Source organism: Castor canadensis, chromosome 14 (genome assembly GCF_047511655.1).
Source record: "Castor canadensis chromosome 14, mCasCan1.hap1v2, whole genome shotgun sequence".
In the NCBI taxonomy this organism is placed as follows: Eukaryota; Metazoa; Chordata; class Mammalia; order Rodentia; family Castoridae; genus Castor; species Castor canadensis.
This window is the reverse complement of record NC_133399.1, coordinates 112,984,890-112,999,262: the sequence shown is the minus strand read 5'-3', so window position 1 is coordinate 112,999,262 and position 14,373 is coordinate 112,984,890. Positions and strand designations below refer to the sequence as shown.

The 14,373-nt window shown below is 39.7% G+C and overlaps 1 protein-coding gene across 2 annotated transcripts in view; it reads right to left on the bottom strand.

The window, feature by feature from the left end:
• Positions 1-14,373, bottom strand: part of Csmd1 (CUB and Sushi multiple domains 1) — a 1,661,894-nt gene that overhangs the window by 537,696 nt on the left and 1,109,825 nt on the right. For both annotated transcript variants that reach the window (XM_074055299.1, XM_074055300.1), the window contains exon 8: positions 3,615-3,702. In XM_074055299.1, the coding sequence (XP_073911400.1) occupies positions 3,615-3,702 (88 nt within the window). The remainder of the gene's footprint in view (positions 1-3,614; positions 3,703-14,373) is intronic.

Genomic DNA, 14,373 nt, shown 5'->3' with positions numbered 1-14,373 from the left:
AAGTCAAATTAACATCCTGTGGAGGTTCTGAGGATGCAGCTTGGTGACAGAACATTTGCCCAGCATGGGTAAGTCCCTGGTTCAATCCTTAGTGCTGGAAAAGAAAATGCTTCAAAAATGCTACCACATCATAACCAAATTAATTTATCCCAGAATTCAAGGTCTTTTAACACTGGAAAAGCTATCCATCAATTCATGATGCTAATAAATTAAACAAACAACAGATCATCTTAGTAGATACAAGCAAAGGTTTTGACAAATTCCTTCATCCATTTCTAGTTTTTAATTAGAAAAAAATAGAAGAGTAGAGCCTCAAACTGATAAAATTCATCAATAAAAAACCTGGAACTGATAACACAGCTCTGATTAAAACCAGAATTCTTCCCACCTAAGCTTAAGAATAAGCAGAGTTACCTCACCATTTTCACTCAACCTTGTAATACAGGTTTTAGCCAGTGCCTTCAGGCAAGGAAAAGAAACAAATGATCCTCAGATGAGAAAGTAAAAGTTCAGAGTCTTTATTTGCAGAATTGTCTAGTGATAACGTCCTATGAAACCTAAGAACAAAAGCAACAGAAAGCAAAACTCCACCACCATGGTCTATGGAGTCATTTTCCCAGGTGCTCTCCTGTTGTAGACAGGTAAACAGCACTGTCCCCAAGACAGTGAGACTGCAGGTCTCTATGAAGGTTTGCCTTCCTTCTTTGAGGGCCTCACGAGAGGACAACCTGGTGCTCTCTGCCTTTCACCCCAGCAGGATCAATATAGCCCTCAGAGCTAATGCTCAACTCTGTTAAACTTCTTCAGAAACAGCTGTTGTGAGAATAAAACAGTAACAATGAGCACAGTCGCGTAAGATGTTAATAAAATGTCCATTATCCCCCCTGTGCCCAACAGAACCCTGCCTCAGTGTTCCTTAATTGCTGCTCACTTTTGGGGTGTAAGCATTTGTACTGGCTCTCGTTAGCATGGGGTGTGATTCACAGCGCTGGGCGTTATCAGTTAATATCTACTTCACATTGCTGTGAAACAGAACCAAGAAAACGGATGAAAATGTTTCTGGAATCCTTGGAAGAATCAAGGCAGAGACAAGATATTCCATCAGCTCCTATTGCCCATACAATCCTTGTGGTAACGTGCTCAGTGCCCTTGGGTGATTCTGTCTTGGTCACGGAAGAGGCAGAGGCCAATAGTGACCCAGGGCAGATCAGAGGTGTAGAAAGAGTTGACATAAAACTGCAAGTGGTCAGCTGATGGACAGTTCCACCTAAACTCTGCCCTTGATGGCTCATTTGCGATCAACAGCATCTGCTTTGTGGTTAGATGCATCCTGTCAAAGGAAGAGATAAAGGGAAATGGTCCTAGACAGGCTGCAGAGACAGCACCTGTGCGCTTAAATTCACCCTTTTGACCATCTCCTACTTAAGAACTCATGAGTATTACTTGCATCCCACGTATACAATTAAAGGTCTTTGCAGAATGCCCCATGTTATATAACAAGACCTTGTCGGTCACACCTGTCAATCACCTTAGCCACTCTTGCACAGGCTGCCCAGTGTTTCCCAGTGTTTGCCCTTACAATTTATAAATTGCCCTTTGAAAAAAGATCAGATCTCTGTGCCATCTGACCAGAGCCCATGACTCTTCTTTTTACGGGGCCTAAACTTTCCTTTTCTTTTCAATAAAACTTTACTACTGATTTGCAATCTGTGTCTCTCTCCAGTTCTTTGTTCTAGAGATGCAAGGACCTGAGGTCATCTTAACCAGGGTCTCCTAAGACCACCCTCTAACAATAGGATACTGCTCCATCCTGGCAAAGCCTAGGGCTGGTGGCGAAGCCCCCGGCAAACCCAGCATGATGTTGCATGGTGGCGGCTGTAGCGGGGGGATGTGTAAGTTTCTTTGGAAGTGAGAATAAAGAATGGTTTTCCTGGCTGAGAAGATGAGCAAGTGACTTTGAGACAGGGAAGGGATATGCAGGAAGGCAAGCTGGGTTCTAGCAAGAATATGCCATATTATTTATTTGCTTCATTTTCAAAAGAGACATAATTCCGAATGCCTTCAAGGAACTTCTTTATATGATGTGGAAGCCAATCTCCTTCTCTGAACTGCTTTGCTTCAACAACTCCAATGTTCTCGAACTCCCTGGGAGATCAGTCTGAAGTCAGCCCCTGTTGACCAGCATTCTCTTAGTTTGCTTACTCCAGCTCTATGCTACTCCCCCATCCCCCGTCTCCAGAGAACATTCTCAAAAACAAACAAGCAACACTGCTTGAACATCACCTCCATCTCAGGCTCTGCTCACAGGAAGGTGAATAGACTTAACCACTTGACATAGCAGATGCAGTCCAATGCCCTATGCCATCACTTGTAAGCTTTTGTTTCCTTTTCACAGAAAAGAATATATTTCTGGTGCTATGGTTTGCATATTGTTTGGTGCCCCCCCCCCCAAGGCTTTATGTGTTCAAATTTACTCCCCATTGTCAAGGTGGAAATTTAATCCAACTGTGGTGTCCAGAGGTGGCTGGGCACTGATTAGCATTGGAGGAGGTCATCAGGGTGGACTCTCATGACTGAATCCTGGTAGCTTCGTAAGTAGAGAGAAAGACCAGAAGAGGCAACACACAGGAGCTCTTGACCTCGCCATGTAACGCTCATAGCACTTTGGGAGTCTGCTACAAAGTAGGTCACCCCAAAATGTGGCCCCTAACCTCAGATCTCCACAACTACAAGCCGCAATAAACCTTTTTAAAAATAACTCACCCAGTCTATGTCACTGTGAAATGGGCCACAGAAAATTGAATAGTGCCACCAAATTGGTTATAGCCATACTGCAGTCAACTGTATTGTTTCCCTGTCTTTTAAAAACTACCATTCCTATTCTAGTATTGCTGAATAACAATCCTCTTCCCTCTCCAACGGGATCATTACTTCCCTTCACTTTCCAGCTCACTTGATTGGCTGTAATTCTCTGAACCTATGGGTTTTTATCTTTCCCTCACAGAATGGAAAGATGGTTGGGAGGAAAAACTCATTTATTGCTCATTTTTGCCTTGGTTTTTCAGCTTAGGCCTATTAGGGGTCTAATCTTGTAAGGTAACAAATGTTAAGTGTCTTGAACTAATTGAGAGACATGCAAAAATCCAAAGTCACAGCACTGTAATTAGCACATGGCATTCGTCATGCAGAGACTGGAGCGTGTCCCCAGGGCTTCATAATTCCAGGAAGACGATTCACACCATTTTCTGAACAAATTGCACTGACTGCGACTAATACTCATCATGAAAGTTTATTTAATGGAATAACTATGAGGCTATAATTAGATTTCTGTCCCTTTATTTTGAAAGATTAAAAGCATTAGAATATCAGATGGCACAGATTGAAAACAGAAAAACATCCTGATGACAAATTTGATCACATACTTTTAGAGTCAAAGTTTTAACACCGGCCCATATACTGAAAGGCTTCACTTCTGTCATACCTGGAATTTTTTAGCATGGTTTGTTTGAATTCCACAAATAACATAGCTGCATAATAACTGAAAAATTGGGCCTTTAAACTAAAAGGACAAAGGGTTAAACAAAAATGACAGCTGAAATTACTTCATTTCCTACCTGAAGTCAGAACCTGTTCTTCTACCATTTTCTGGAATCCCAGGATCGGGACACATGTCAGAGACCACTGCAACGCCTCCTTGACTCACTAGAATAGAGAAAAACAGCATTAGGAGCTGCTGGAGAAATCTCAGGAGAAGAAATTTACTTTATGTGTATTCCGTTTCTTGATGGTGATGACTTAAAATGTGACTTTCTCAGAGTTAAGAAAGCTTAGCTGCATTAAAGTAAAAGTATTCTTATTTCTGGAAATTAAAGACTACTTCCACAATGAAAGGTTGGCAACACTCTTCGGTTTCTTCTCTATTGAAGAGGTCAAAATTTAATTAAAAACTCATTTGTTCAGTGTGAGTCCCCTTACCCTGTGTCACGATGAATAGGATTCATAGGGAAATGCCTACATTTACAAAAGAAGAAAGACTTCCTTCATTCCCCATGGCTCACAATGCAGATGATAATTACCTGTTAAGATCTATAAAGAGATATTTTCAATAAAATTACTTACTTTTTAATCACTGAATGTACTTAGCAGTGAACTAAAATAGGACCGGTATCTTTGTACGGTGTATTGGACTATTTCCCGAGTCTTTCATGAAGAGCTGGCCCTCCTGTTGGATGTGCTCCAAATCAACACAGGCTAGTTTCTAAAGAACTGTCTGCTTATTAGATAGAGTGGAGGCCACCCCAATTTCCATCCACCTCATATATTGTATCTCATCCAACTAAGGCATTGCCCTCTTTTTTGCTAGAAATGTGTTTAACAGATGGCTTCTGGTCCAATGCATTACAAAGGGATGTGGGGGGATGTCCACGGGAGTGCTTCTGGGAGACATCCTTGTGAGTGAACATCTCTCCTTTACTCGGGACCTCACACTGTCCCTGGATTTTGAACATAGAACATTGGTGCCATCACTGGAGTTCCAGGATGAAAGAAATAACTTGAGTGGACTGTAAGAGATATGTCAAGACTCTGAACACTGTTTATCATTATTGAGGCAGAAAAAGCAATCCTAACTATATTTTCTAATTAAAATCCATTTGAACAAGACATTCCATCACTTATAGTTAAAAGGGTATAAAAATTTAAGAGGCCCAATGAGCATCAAGAGTGGATAAAGAAAGAGGTCTACAAGACACATTGTAATTGAATTGTCAAAAGACAGAGAGATTGTTGAAATTGGAAAGAAAAAAGTAACATCACAAAACAGGAATCTCTAAAAAGACTATCAGCAGATTTCTCAGCTGAAACCTCACAGGTTTGAAAGTTTTAAGTATGAAAAATAACTACCAACTGAAAATTCTGTATCTAGCAAAACTTTCCCTTAAAAAATGAGGGAGAATTAAATACATTTTCAGCCAGATGAAAGGTAAGCATTCCTTACCAATAGATCTGCCCCACAAGACATTTCAGAGGATGTCCTTCAAGTTGAAATAAGAGGACATTAGATGGTAATTTGGTGAAAAATGAAAAGAAGTAGTCCTGCAGTAAAGGTAAATACATGGAAAATATTTTTTAAATATTAGTAATTTTGATTTGTAATTCTTTTTTATTTTCAGCAGTGTTTAAAAGGTAAATGTACAAAATACTTATAAATTTATATCAATAGATACATAATATATAAGGATGTAACTTGCGACATCAATGGCACCAAGTTGGGAGGAAAGAGCTATAAAGAGCAAGTTTTTGGATGTGATTAAAGTTAAGTTGGTATTAATTCGAAATGTTTTCATAAGTTTAGGATGTTAGATGTAATCGCTACAGTAACCGCAAAGAAAATATGTGTAAGAAATGCATAAATGGAAGAGGAAAGAGAATCCATGTGTCCTTACAAAGCAACAACTGAACACAAATGAAGAATGAAGACAACAAAGGAGAAAGGAAGGAGGGAATGCCCATTACTCTAAATGTAAATGGGCTGAACGCCCTCTTACCAGCTGACCTGACCCCAGATTAGATACTGAAGTTATGAACCGCAGTGCCTCTGGGGGTTACCGTATTCAGATAGGTTCTGGGAGGTGATATCTAACACAGTACAGTCATTAGGGCAGACCCAAGTCCAATATGACAGCTGGCCTCACTAAAGATGAGGATGTGAAGACCCAGAAAAACAGCCATCAATGAGTTCAAGAGATCTGCCTCTGAAAGGAGCAGCCCCGCTGATCTCTCAGACTTCCCACCTCCAGACAGCGAGAAGTAAGTTACACTCAGTCTGTGTAACTCCATTTTAGCAGCACTAGCAAGCTAATAACTTCCCAAGCAAATGACAGTTAACGAGCAAGTTCCAACTATTCACTGCCAAGGAGAGATGCACTTTAGTTCTCAGGACACAGAGAGGATGAAAATGAAAATGAGTCAAAGTCATCGAGCCAGAGGGAGCAGGAGTTGTGGGTACAGAGGTTCAGGTGGTGTGATGAGAACTTTCTGAAGATGGATGCACAATGATTAAATGTGTTTAATGCCACAAAACTTAAAAGTGTTAAAAACTTGTTAATATTTCATTTTATAAATTGGCCTGCCTCCCCGTATGGCATAGTCATAGACGTGTAAATACAGATATGTAAAGAGATTTGATATCAGCCTAGTCACGGTCATAGGCTTGTTAATATAGATATGTTTCTATGAATTCATATGTAAATACTGATATTGACATATAAAGGTATACCTTTCTGAGAGAGCAACTATTTTTCTTCAACTCCATGGTTTTATGGTACGCATCATTTCAGCCAATGTGAATGGGCCACCAATAAATCTCTAAATTAATCTCCTAAATATATTGAGATGCACTGATTTTTAAATCCCACTGACCAATGTGAGTCCCACCATATTTACTTTTGGCTGTCATCAGCTAGCTGACTCTTGCATTCTCTCAAGCTCGATCGATCCGTCCTGCGGTGCACACGTTGACTGTTCCCTCAAGTGAACGTCTGTTGCTGGGTTTTTGCCAGAAGTGATACTCTCCAGCCTGGTCTTATTTCGCTATTCTTTGGTGTTCAAACTGGTTTAACTCATAACACCAAGGCTTTCCAAGGGTCTACTTATGCTTTTCCTTTCTTCTTGTGTCATATGAACGAGAGCAGTTGGAGGTACCCATCCTCATTAGGTCAAACATTCTGGATCTTTCCAAAGATAATGCCAAGGTCATTTATTTACTAAAGAAAAGGTACTAGGTTGGAATTCTGTGAGTGCTCAGACAGCCTGAAAGGATCAAAAGCGGCAGAAGATAACAAAAATAATAAGAAATTAGACGTAAAATATAGATAATTGTCTGAGGCAGGAATGAATAGGTGTCTATGTGTTAAGATGACAGAAAAAGCAGGGTTGCAGACAGTGTGTGTCCAGGCAAACAATGAACTCCATAAATGCTACCATGTATTTTATACACATCACAAGTAATTAAGTCCTCCAACAACTGAACCTTTAAAGTTGCCTGCAGTTGAAGAGATCAATCTACTTCAAGCAGGATCCCCAGTGCCTCAGAGAAACAGTTTCAAAAGACAAAATTGCTGGGCTAAACACCATTTAACTGTAATTTTGTTGAGTTGTATCTTTGCAAATCTCCTAGGACACATGTCATAGATATTAATACACATATTAAATTTTAGTCAAAACCTTGGAGTTAAAAATCCAAACTGAAAAAATTCCACAGATGAGTTTCTCATCCATCAGTAACTACACAAAAGCAAGACCTAAAATCATACAAGTGGATGCTCAGTAACAAATTAAAACAGTTATAAGACTTTGAATAAAGTTTTGGATTCTAAATGCGTAAATTATATTAATGTATACATTTTAAATGACTTTGTCCAAGCATGTTGGTTCCTAATATCTCACTAGATGCACGCAATCCTTGTGAGGTAGGTATAGCAACAAGACATATGCTTCTCGAACAAATCACTTGCTGTGAGAAGGTCAATCAACACTCAGCACGGAACTGACTGGACAAACTGTGCAGCTAGCCTGGCTGCCTCGGTGAAGGAAGCACTCAGGATGTAGGGCGAGGGTAAGCATCCATTTCTGTGTTAACAGAGGTGCAACGTACACCAGTGGAGATAAAGTTTATATTAGAGAAATAACCAGAAATAATTAGTGTTAGGAATAATAATTCTGATGATGACGATTTAAAAAGCATAATTCTTGTAGAAAATCTAAGAATCATTTCACATGCTTCTGCATTTAATCCATATGATCACTACATGTGGTGTTAATATTAAACTCATTTTACAGAAATAAAAACAAAACCAGACTGGAGTTATGATACAGTTGAGACCAAATTCAGGTTTCTTTCCCTGTAACTGCCATGGTGACCTTGGGAGATATTATAAATTGAAGAGCTTTGCAAACTAAAGTAAGGCCACTTGTAAGAAATTTCTTTTATTTTTCATAAAAATTATAGGAATTATGTGATACTGAAGATCCAAAAGAGAAGTAGAAAGGTGTTTTCATTTATATTCCCAAAGATACACATGAGAAGCTATATGGTTGAGCCATGAGGCTTCAGTTCCAACCATCTGGTAGCAATTTCCCTTTATATAAAAACCCAGAATCAAAGGTTACACATGACACATAATCCACCTTCAGCTAACTAGAGATGTAAAATGGACTAAATGCTCAATCTCTCTGCAAGGTGCCATTTTGAATTAGGTTGTAGCTTATCTTTGGAATTAATAATCCAATGTAAGAGACTTTCTACTAAAGTCACACTTCGGCGTGTGACGGCCATGTGATTTACTAGGATTGCCTATTTTTGGTGTTAATCTGTATTTCTTTTGTGACCTACAGACCTGTTTCAGCCAGATCAAGTTTGAGACAAACTCTAACCATTTTAAACCCACAAAGAGGTGATGTATGTTTTGGGTGATATAACAATCACAAACATTGTTATACAGAGTACTCGGCCGGACTTCCTCAGTAACAACATCCTCAACCCTAACCATGACCTTGGGGTGACTGGCAACCTGTCTGGCATGTGTTTGAGGATATTACGTGTGTCAGATGTTCCCACTGGAATCAGTTTGAAACAAATCAATGCTGACATTTTTCCTTCAATATTTACTAGACTCGGTTTTTCCTCACTGAAGGGAAAAAATGCAACTTCTAATATATTTTACCCATGTGGTTTGCAGGGCTTTTATCTCAGCAAGAAGGAACCTCCTACATACTACTCCTTCCCCCTAAACCAGTAAGATGACTGATGGATGATAATGGGATTTTGCTATGGTAACTTCTTTCTGATTCTGTTCACTGAGCACCTCACCTGGGACATTCCACATGCACAACAGAAGGTTTTGTACCTTCCTTTGTTTCTCTTGAACATTTGAGATCTCTAGAAGTGGTTGGTTTTTATCTCCCAGTAGTCAACAAATGTTTACGAGGTCCACATAAATTAGTGAAAGCAAAGTTGTTGACATTAGGATGGCGAATTTGTGTCAATGCAGCACTGGGGTTTAAAGGCACACTTTACACAGGCAGGAAGTGAGCAAACCACACTGCTTTCCAAGTATTGATTCGTGTCTCTTATTAATGGATTTCTACTGGATCTGCAGAACTTACAGTCACGTGAGAACCGAAGGCTGGGTTTTCAAGCCTCTGATTTATTGTGATGCTCTTTTCTGACTACATACCCCAAGGTGCGTCTTGTGAAACAGTAGTAGTTGAAAGTCTCCTGCATTAATTATTTTATCTGAATTTCCTCATGTTCTCTTCTCTCCAATTCTGCTGCCCTGAGTGCCAATCAAACTCTCTCTTGTTGTACAGTAATTTATATTTTAAACATACTTTAGATTCTAATGAATTTTCCTCAAATACATTAGTGAGGACCTAAAAAGGAAATTAATAACTCTTTATTGCATAACAAATAAAGACCATTTGGCTACCATTCAAAACTTTCAGTCTGTGTAACATAATTGGCTCCCTAGACTGTTTTGCTACAAGAGGGGAAAACAAGTAGATTATCTCATGAGGGCATTAATATTAATAGCTATCCTCGCAACTGACAGATTGCCATGGCAGCGAGCATTCAAAGAGGAAATCGCTTCTTTATGTAGCTTCAAATTTAAACAAGGTGTTTATTTGCTGTTTAACCAAAACGAAAGCTACGCATATTCTAGTATGAAATCAGTGCAAGTGAGCTTAACATAGCTAAGGTCACTGCACATTTTACAGGAGCCTCGAGCATCACCTGTTACTATGTGTCCTGTCCCACAGTACACACTGAAGTGTGTCCCCAACACATGCTCATAGCCCCAGGAACCAAGGACCCTGCCCTGCTATTCTGCCCAGGGGCAGACGAGCCCACCCAGAGTGTGCAGCTGGGACTCTAGGTTCCTTTCTCCCGTCTCTTCCTGTGCAGCTCAAGCCTGACTAAGATTCATGAACACCCCTGAGGATTCATGAAAAGAAATCTTACAGGATCCTTATAATTCTTGATCACCCAACAGTTAGGACAACGTTTGATGAGAAAACTGTCTGCTACTTTGTACGTTATCTAAAACACCAGGTCAGAAATGTGAGAAAAAAAATTGAAGTCAATGTACTATCTATTTGGAGAATATACATATGCTCTGTGTATAATGTTTTACACGTGTACATGTATGTTTTATTTAAATACATAACAGTCAAATATGAATATATAATTGTATATCATATGTAAGAATATGATCTACCTCCAAACACATCAATAATTAAATATAAACATTTATTTGAAGTTTCATAGAGTTAAATATAATTATATAAATATGAATTACATTTATATTTAAATATCAATTGAATATTTCATATTAATGTAATTTAATTAAATCTTGAAGCCTTTGTCAATTCTTAGATTTGAAAAAGTAGGAAGTACTAATTATCTGAAGGATGTGTACCCATAGAAAGTTTCTTTCTGATTTCAGTTTATAAATGATCTCAGAATCTTTCATTTAGGTACCTTGGGACTAATATGCTTAAATGATACCAATATTGTATAATTTATATATCTGTCCCACTCAAAACATGCCTCCAGAGATTTAAATTTTAAGTTATTTTTCAGATAGAGTCTTGTTTTTTGCCTAGTACCAGGCTGGAATGCAATCCTTCTACTGATGCCTCCCACTAGCTGGGGTGACAGATGTGTACCACCACACTAGGCTCATATGTTGCAATGGAGTCTCACTATCTTTATGCTGCCAGGCTGTCCTTGAACTGCGGTCCTGCCTATCTCTGCTGGGATTACAGGCATGAGGCCACACATGGCTATTTATGCACTTCAAAGAGCAGAATATTAAATTATCCAATACAGACTTTTTGGATTATGCACATTTAAACATTATAATTAACATATCAATAAATGCAGTTGATTTGATTTGGTGCAGAAATCCCACCATGTCAGCATATCAGCATGTGCAGTTTTGCCAAATGTGTTATTCAGGTACTTTGCAAACATGAAACGAAGACAGATAACTGTACTGAGAAGCGACCACTACGACACATTTCTTGCAGGGCTGAGGGGCATTTTGAAAATAGTAGCAAGGTCATGGAAATAATGATTACCACACAAATAAGATAATATGTACTCAGTGTTTCAGTTCTGAACACTATAAATAATTCATTTACATCTCATTAAAGAAGTCATGATGGATTATTTCTAATCCTGACATTGTTGACACTTAAAATTCACTGAAAAAATTATGCAGGTTATTTCAAGCCATGCTGCTATATTTATTCATCAAGTCTCAATTGAGTATACCATATTGCTTTTAGTATTGTCCTCATTAGGGCAAATTATGTATTAATAAATCTAGAAAAATAATGACTTAACACTATCTGTTCCTACAAAATTTTATTTGTGTAAGGAGTTATGAGCTAAACAATAAAAACTGAGACATGAACTACATGTGCTACGTTCTGACAGACACTTTCACACACGCTACGGAATTTAATCTTCACAGACCTTATAAGGGAATTGTTATTTTCCTGTTTAAGAAATGAGGAGCGAGCTGGGGTCTCAGCACAGCAGGTTTACTTCGCTGGAGTGTGCAGCAAGTCTTTAACTTCCAAGTCCTCATTCCTTATCAATCTAGTTTTCACTCTTGGCCAAGAAGGAAGCTTTTAAGGAGCTAGTACTCATGTAGACAATAAAAATGAATGGAACTTTTTCCCTTCATTTATGGTTGAAATTGTTTATATTACACTTCAGATATCAATGCCCCATAAAAGATTCTAAAGGGCAGCCTGATTAGAATTAAAAACTTCTCTGCATACATAAGGTGTCTTTCTGTGACAAACTGAGTTAGGAAGCACAAAAGATACAGGGCTATGGGTTATGCAAGCCATAGTTGAAAGGATGTCTTTAGGTCAACTGCAGGCATGAGGTGTGACAGCAAGTCCAAGGATGAGGAGAGTGGCAGAAGCCCTGTGAGGGAGCCACTCAATATAGAGGTCAGGGGAGCAGGTGCAGGTCCATGGAGAAGGTACAGCAGCATTGCAGAAAGAAGCCTGGGAACCTTACCGATCATGCCTCGCTCAGGAGAGCAATGTCAAACAGGAACCTGGCATAGGGCAGCACATCTATTGCTTTCTAGCTTCAGGGTACAGCCATCCAAGCAAGGACTCTTGTTTCTCTTTTAAGTGGTCTAGTACCCAAAGTTTTTTAAAAGTTACTAAAAATAGAAAGAAGAAGAGGAGGAGGCGGAAAAAGGGAAGAGGAAAGGAAAGGAGGAGATGGAGGAGGAAGGAAGGGGAGAGGAAGAGGGAGAGGGGAAGAAGGAAGAGAGGAGGGGAAGGAGTGGAGGAGAAGAGGAGAGGGAGGGGAGGGAGAGGAAGGAGAGGGAGGGGAGGGAGAGGAAGGAGAGGGAGGAAGAGGAGAAAGAATGAAGGAGAGGGATAAGGGAAAGTTTAAAAATTTTAACCTTTGTTTCCAGGGATTCAAAGCCTTGGGAGATACACAGAGAGGACTTGGGGGACACCAAGAAATGGTATGAAGACCTCAGATGAGCAGGGGATGGTCACAGAATGTGTAGAAATGGGGTAGTCAGGGAAAGGTTTTCCTAAGAAACAGGAGAATGTAGATCAGGTGCTGAGGCAAAGATCCAGGCACAAAAAACATTTTGATGTGATTGTCAGTGGTAGACAGGGACTCTCCTAATCTGTTAGTTTACTTTCTTGAATGCATTCATTCAACACTGTTCTCCATTACATACATGTGTGTATGTTAGGGTGCACATAGTTACTGTTTGAAACTCAGATAGCTAGATGATAGGTAGATAGGTAGATGGGTAGATAGATGCATGGATAGACAGATGGAAGAAAGAAAGAGAGAAGGAAGGGAGGGAGGGAGGAAGGAAGGAAGGGAGGGAAAGAAGAAGGCTTGTGTTACTGATGGTATAAGTGAAACAACACTACTCAAATCCTGCATCTTTTAGTTAGAGGCAGGGAGGTTTAGAAAGTTTAAGCACCGTTCAGGCTGGGGCAAATGGCAGACATGGGATTAACTGTGAGGCTTTCAGTGGTTTCAGGACTGTGAAAAGATCTGCCGTTGAACCTGGTGGGCCTGTGTAATAACACCACATGAAGATTTAATGACCTTGAGTCTCCACTGCACCTAGTGTGGCTCAGAACAGAGACAATCACAACCAGCATGTGTACCTTCCTTTCAGCACTAATGCACTGAGTCTGTCTGTACAATTCCTACCCTCGGGGAAACTTCACCCAGGGTGTTATCACACACAGGTTTACTTTGTAAAGGATTGGTGAGATGGAAAACACCACATGGTAGGCACAGAGGGAATTGCAGCCAAATACTGTTATTCTGAACCAACATGTACTTTTCACTTAAAAAAGAAGAAATATTACTTGCAAAGTATAAGCAAAGACTGAGAGACCAAATGTTGGAATTCTCATTTAAACACACGGTGCTTAGCGTCTCATAAGTCCAACACAACTAGTTGTAGAAGAAACCATGTCTTTTCACCTAGAAGTGGATTTGAAATTTTGTTTTCACAGTGTTTGCGCTTGTTTCCTCTGATGGTATTGTATTATATTTAAACACTGGAAGGGATGATAACACAGGTTTTGAACAGATCATGCATTCTCATTCACAAGAAACTAACAATTCAAGTGATTATTTTTGTATGTTAGTGTAATCAAAATCACCAAGGAAATAAACACTTGGAAATAGAAAAGCAAGTTAATTGTGGCCAATTCCACTTAGACATTCAACCTAGGCTCAGTGAAAGATTGATTCAATGCCCAGTGCAGAGACTCGGCCCTAGTGACTGGAGGTGCCAGTATCCTGGTCCTAATAAGATGTCATGGAGAAAATACTAGACAGTAAGACCTCAGGGAAACCATCACCATTACACAATGGGACAGATGCTGTGAAGGAAGCAAGAAAGAGCAATTTGTGAGTTGTGGATAGGGTGTGGGACAGCACAATTTGGAAGGCATCAGTGATGGTCTCAGAAAAACAATAGTATTAGAGCTGAAATGAGAGGATGGGTGGGCGTTAGCAGGAATTAGTGACATTCTGGGCAGTGAACCTCACAATCCCATTCTCAGAAGCAGTAAGATTGGAACAGAACCCAAAATGACCAAGGCAACCATCCTTATGAAGCTTCAGGAAAAGTAGGGAACATAGGGAGACCCTCTGAAGATGTTGAGATGGAAAGATCCAGTTCACTGTTAAATCCCCCTAGGCTACTCTTGAGGCCAGGTCTGGAAAAACGGGACAGGGCAAGCAGGAGGTGATACCGACTAGCCCAGGAGGCAGGTGGGTTCTGTAGG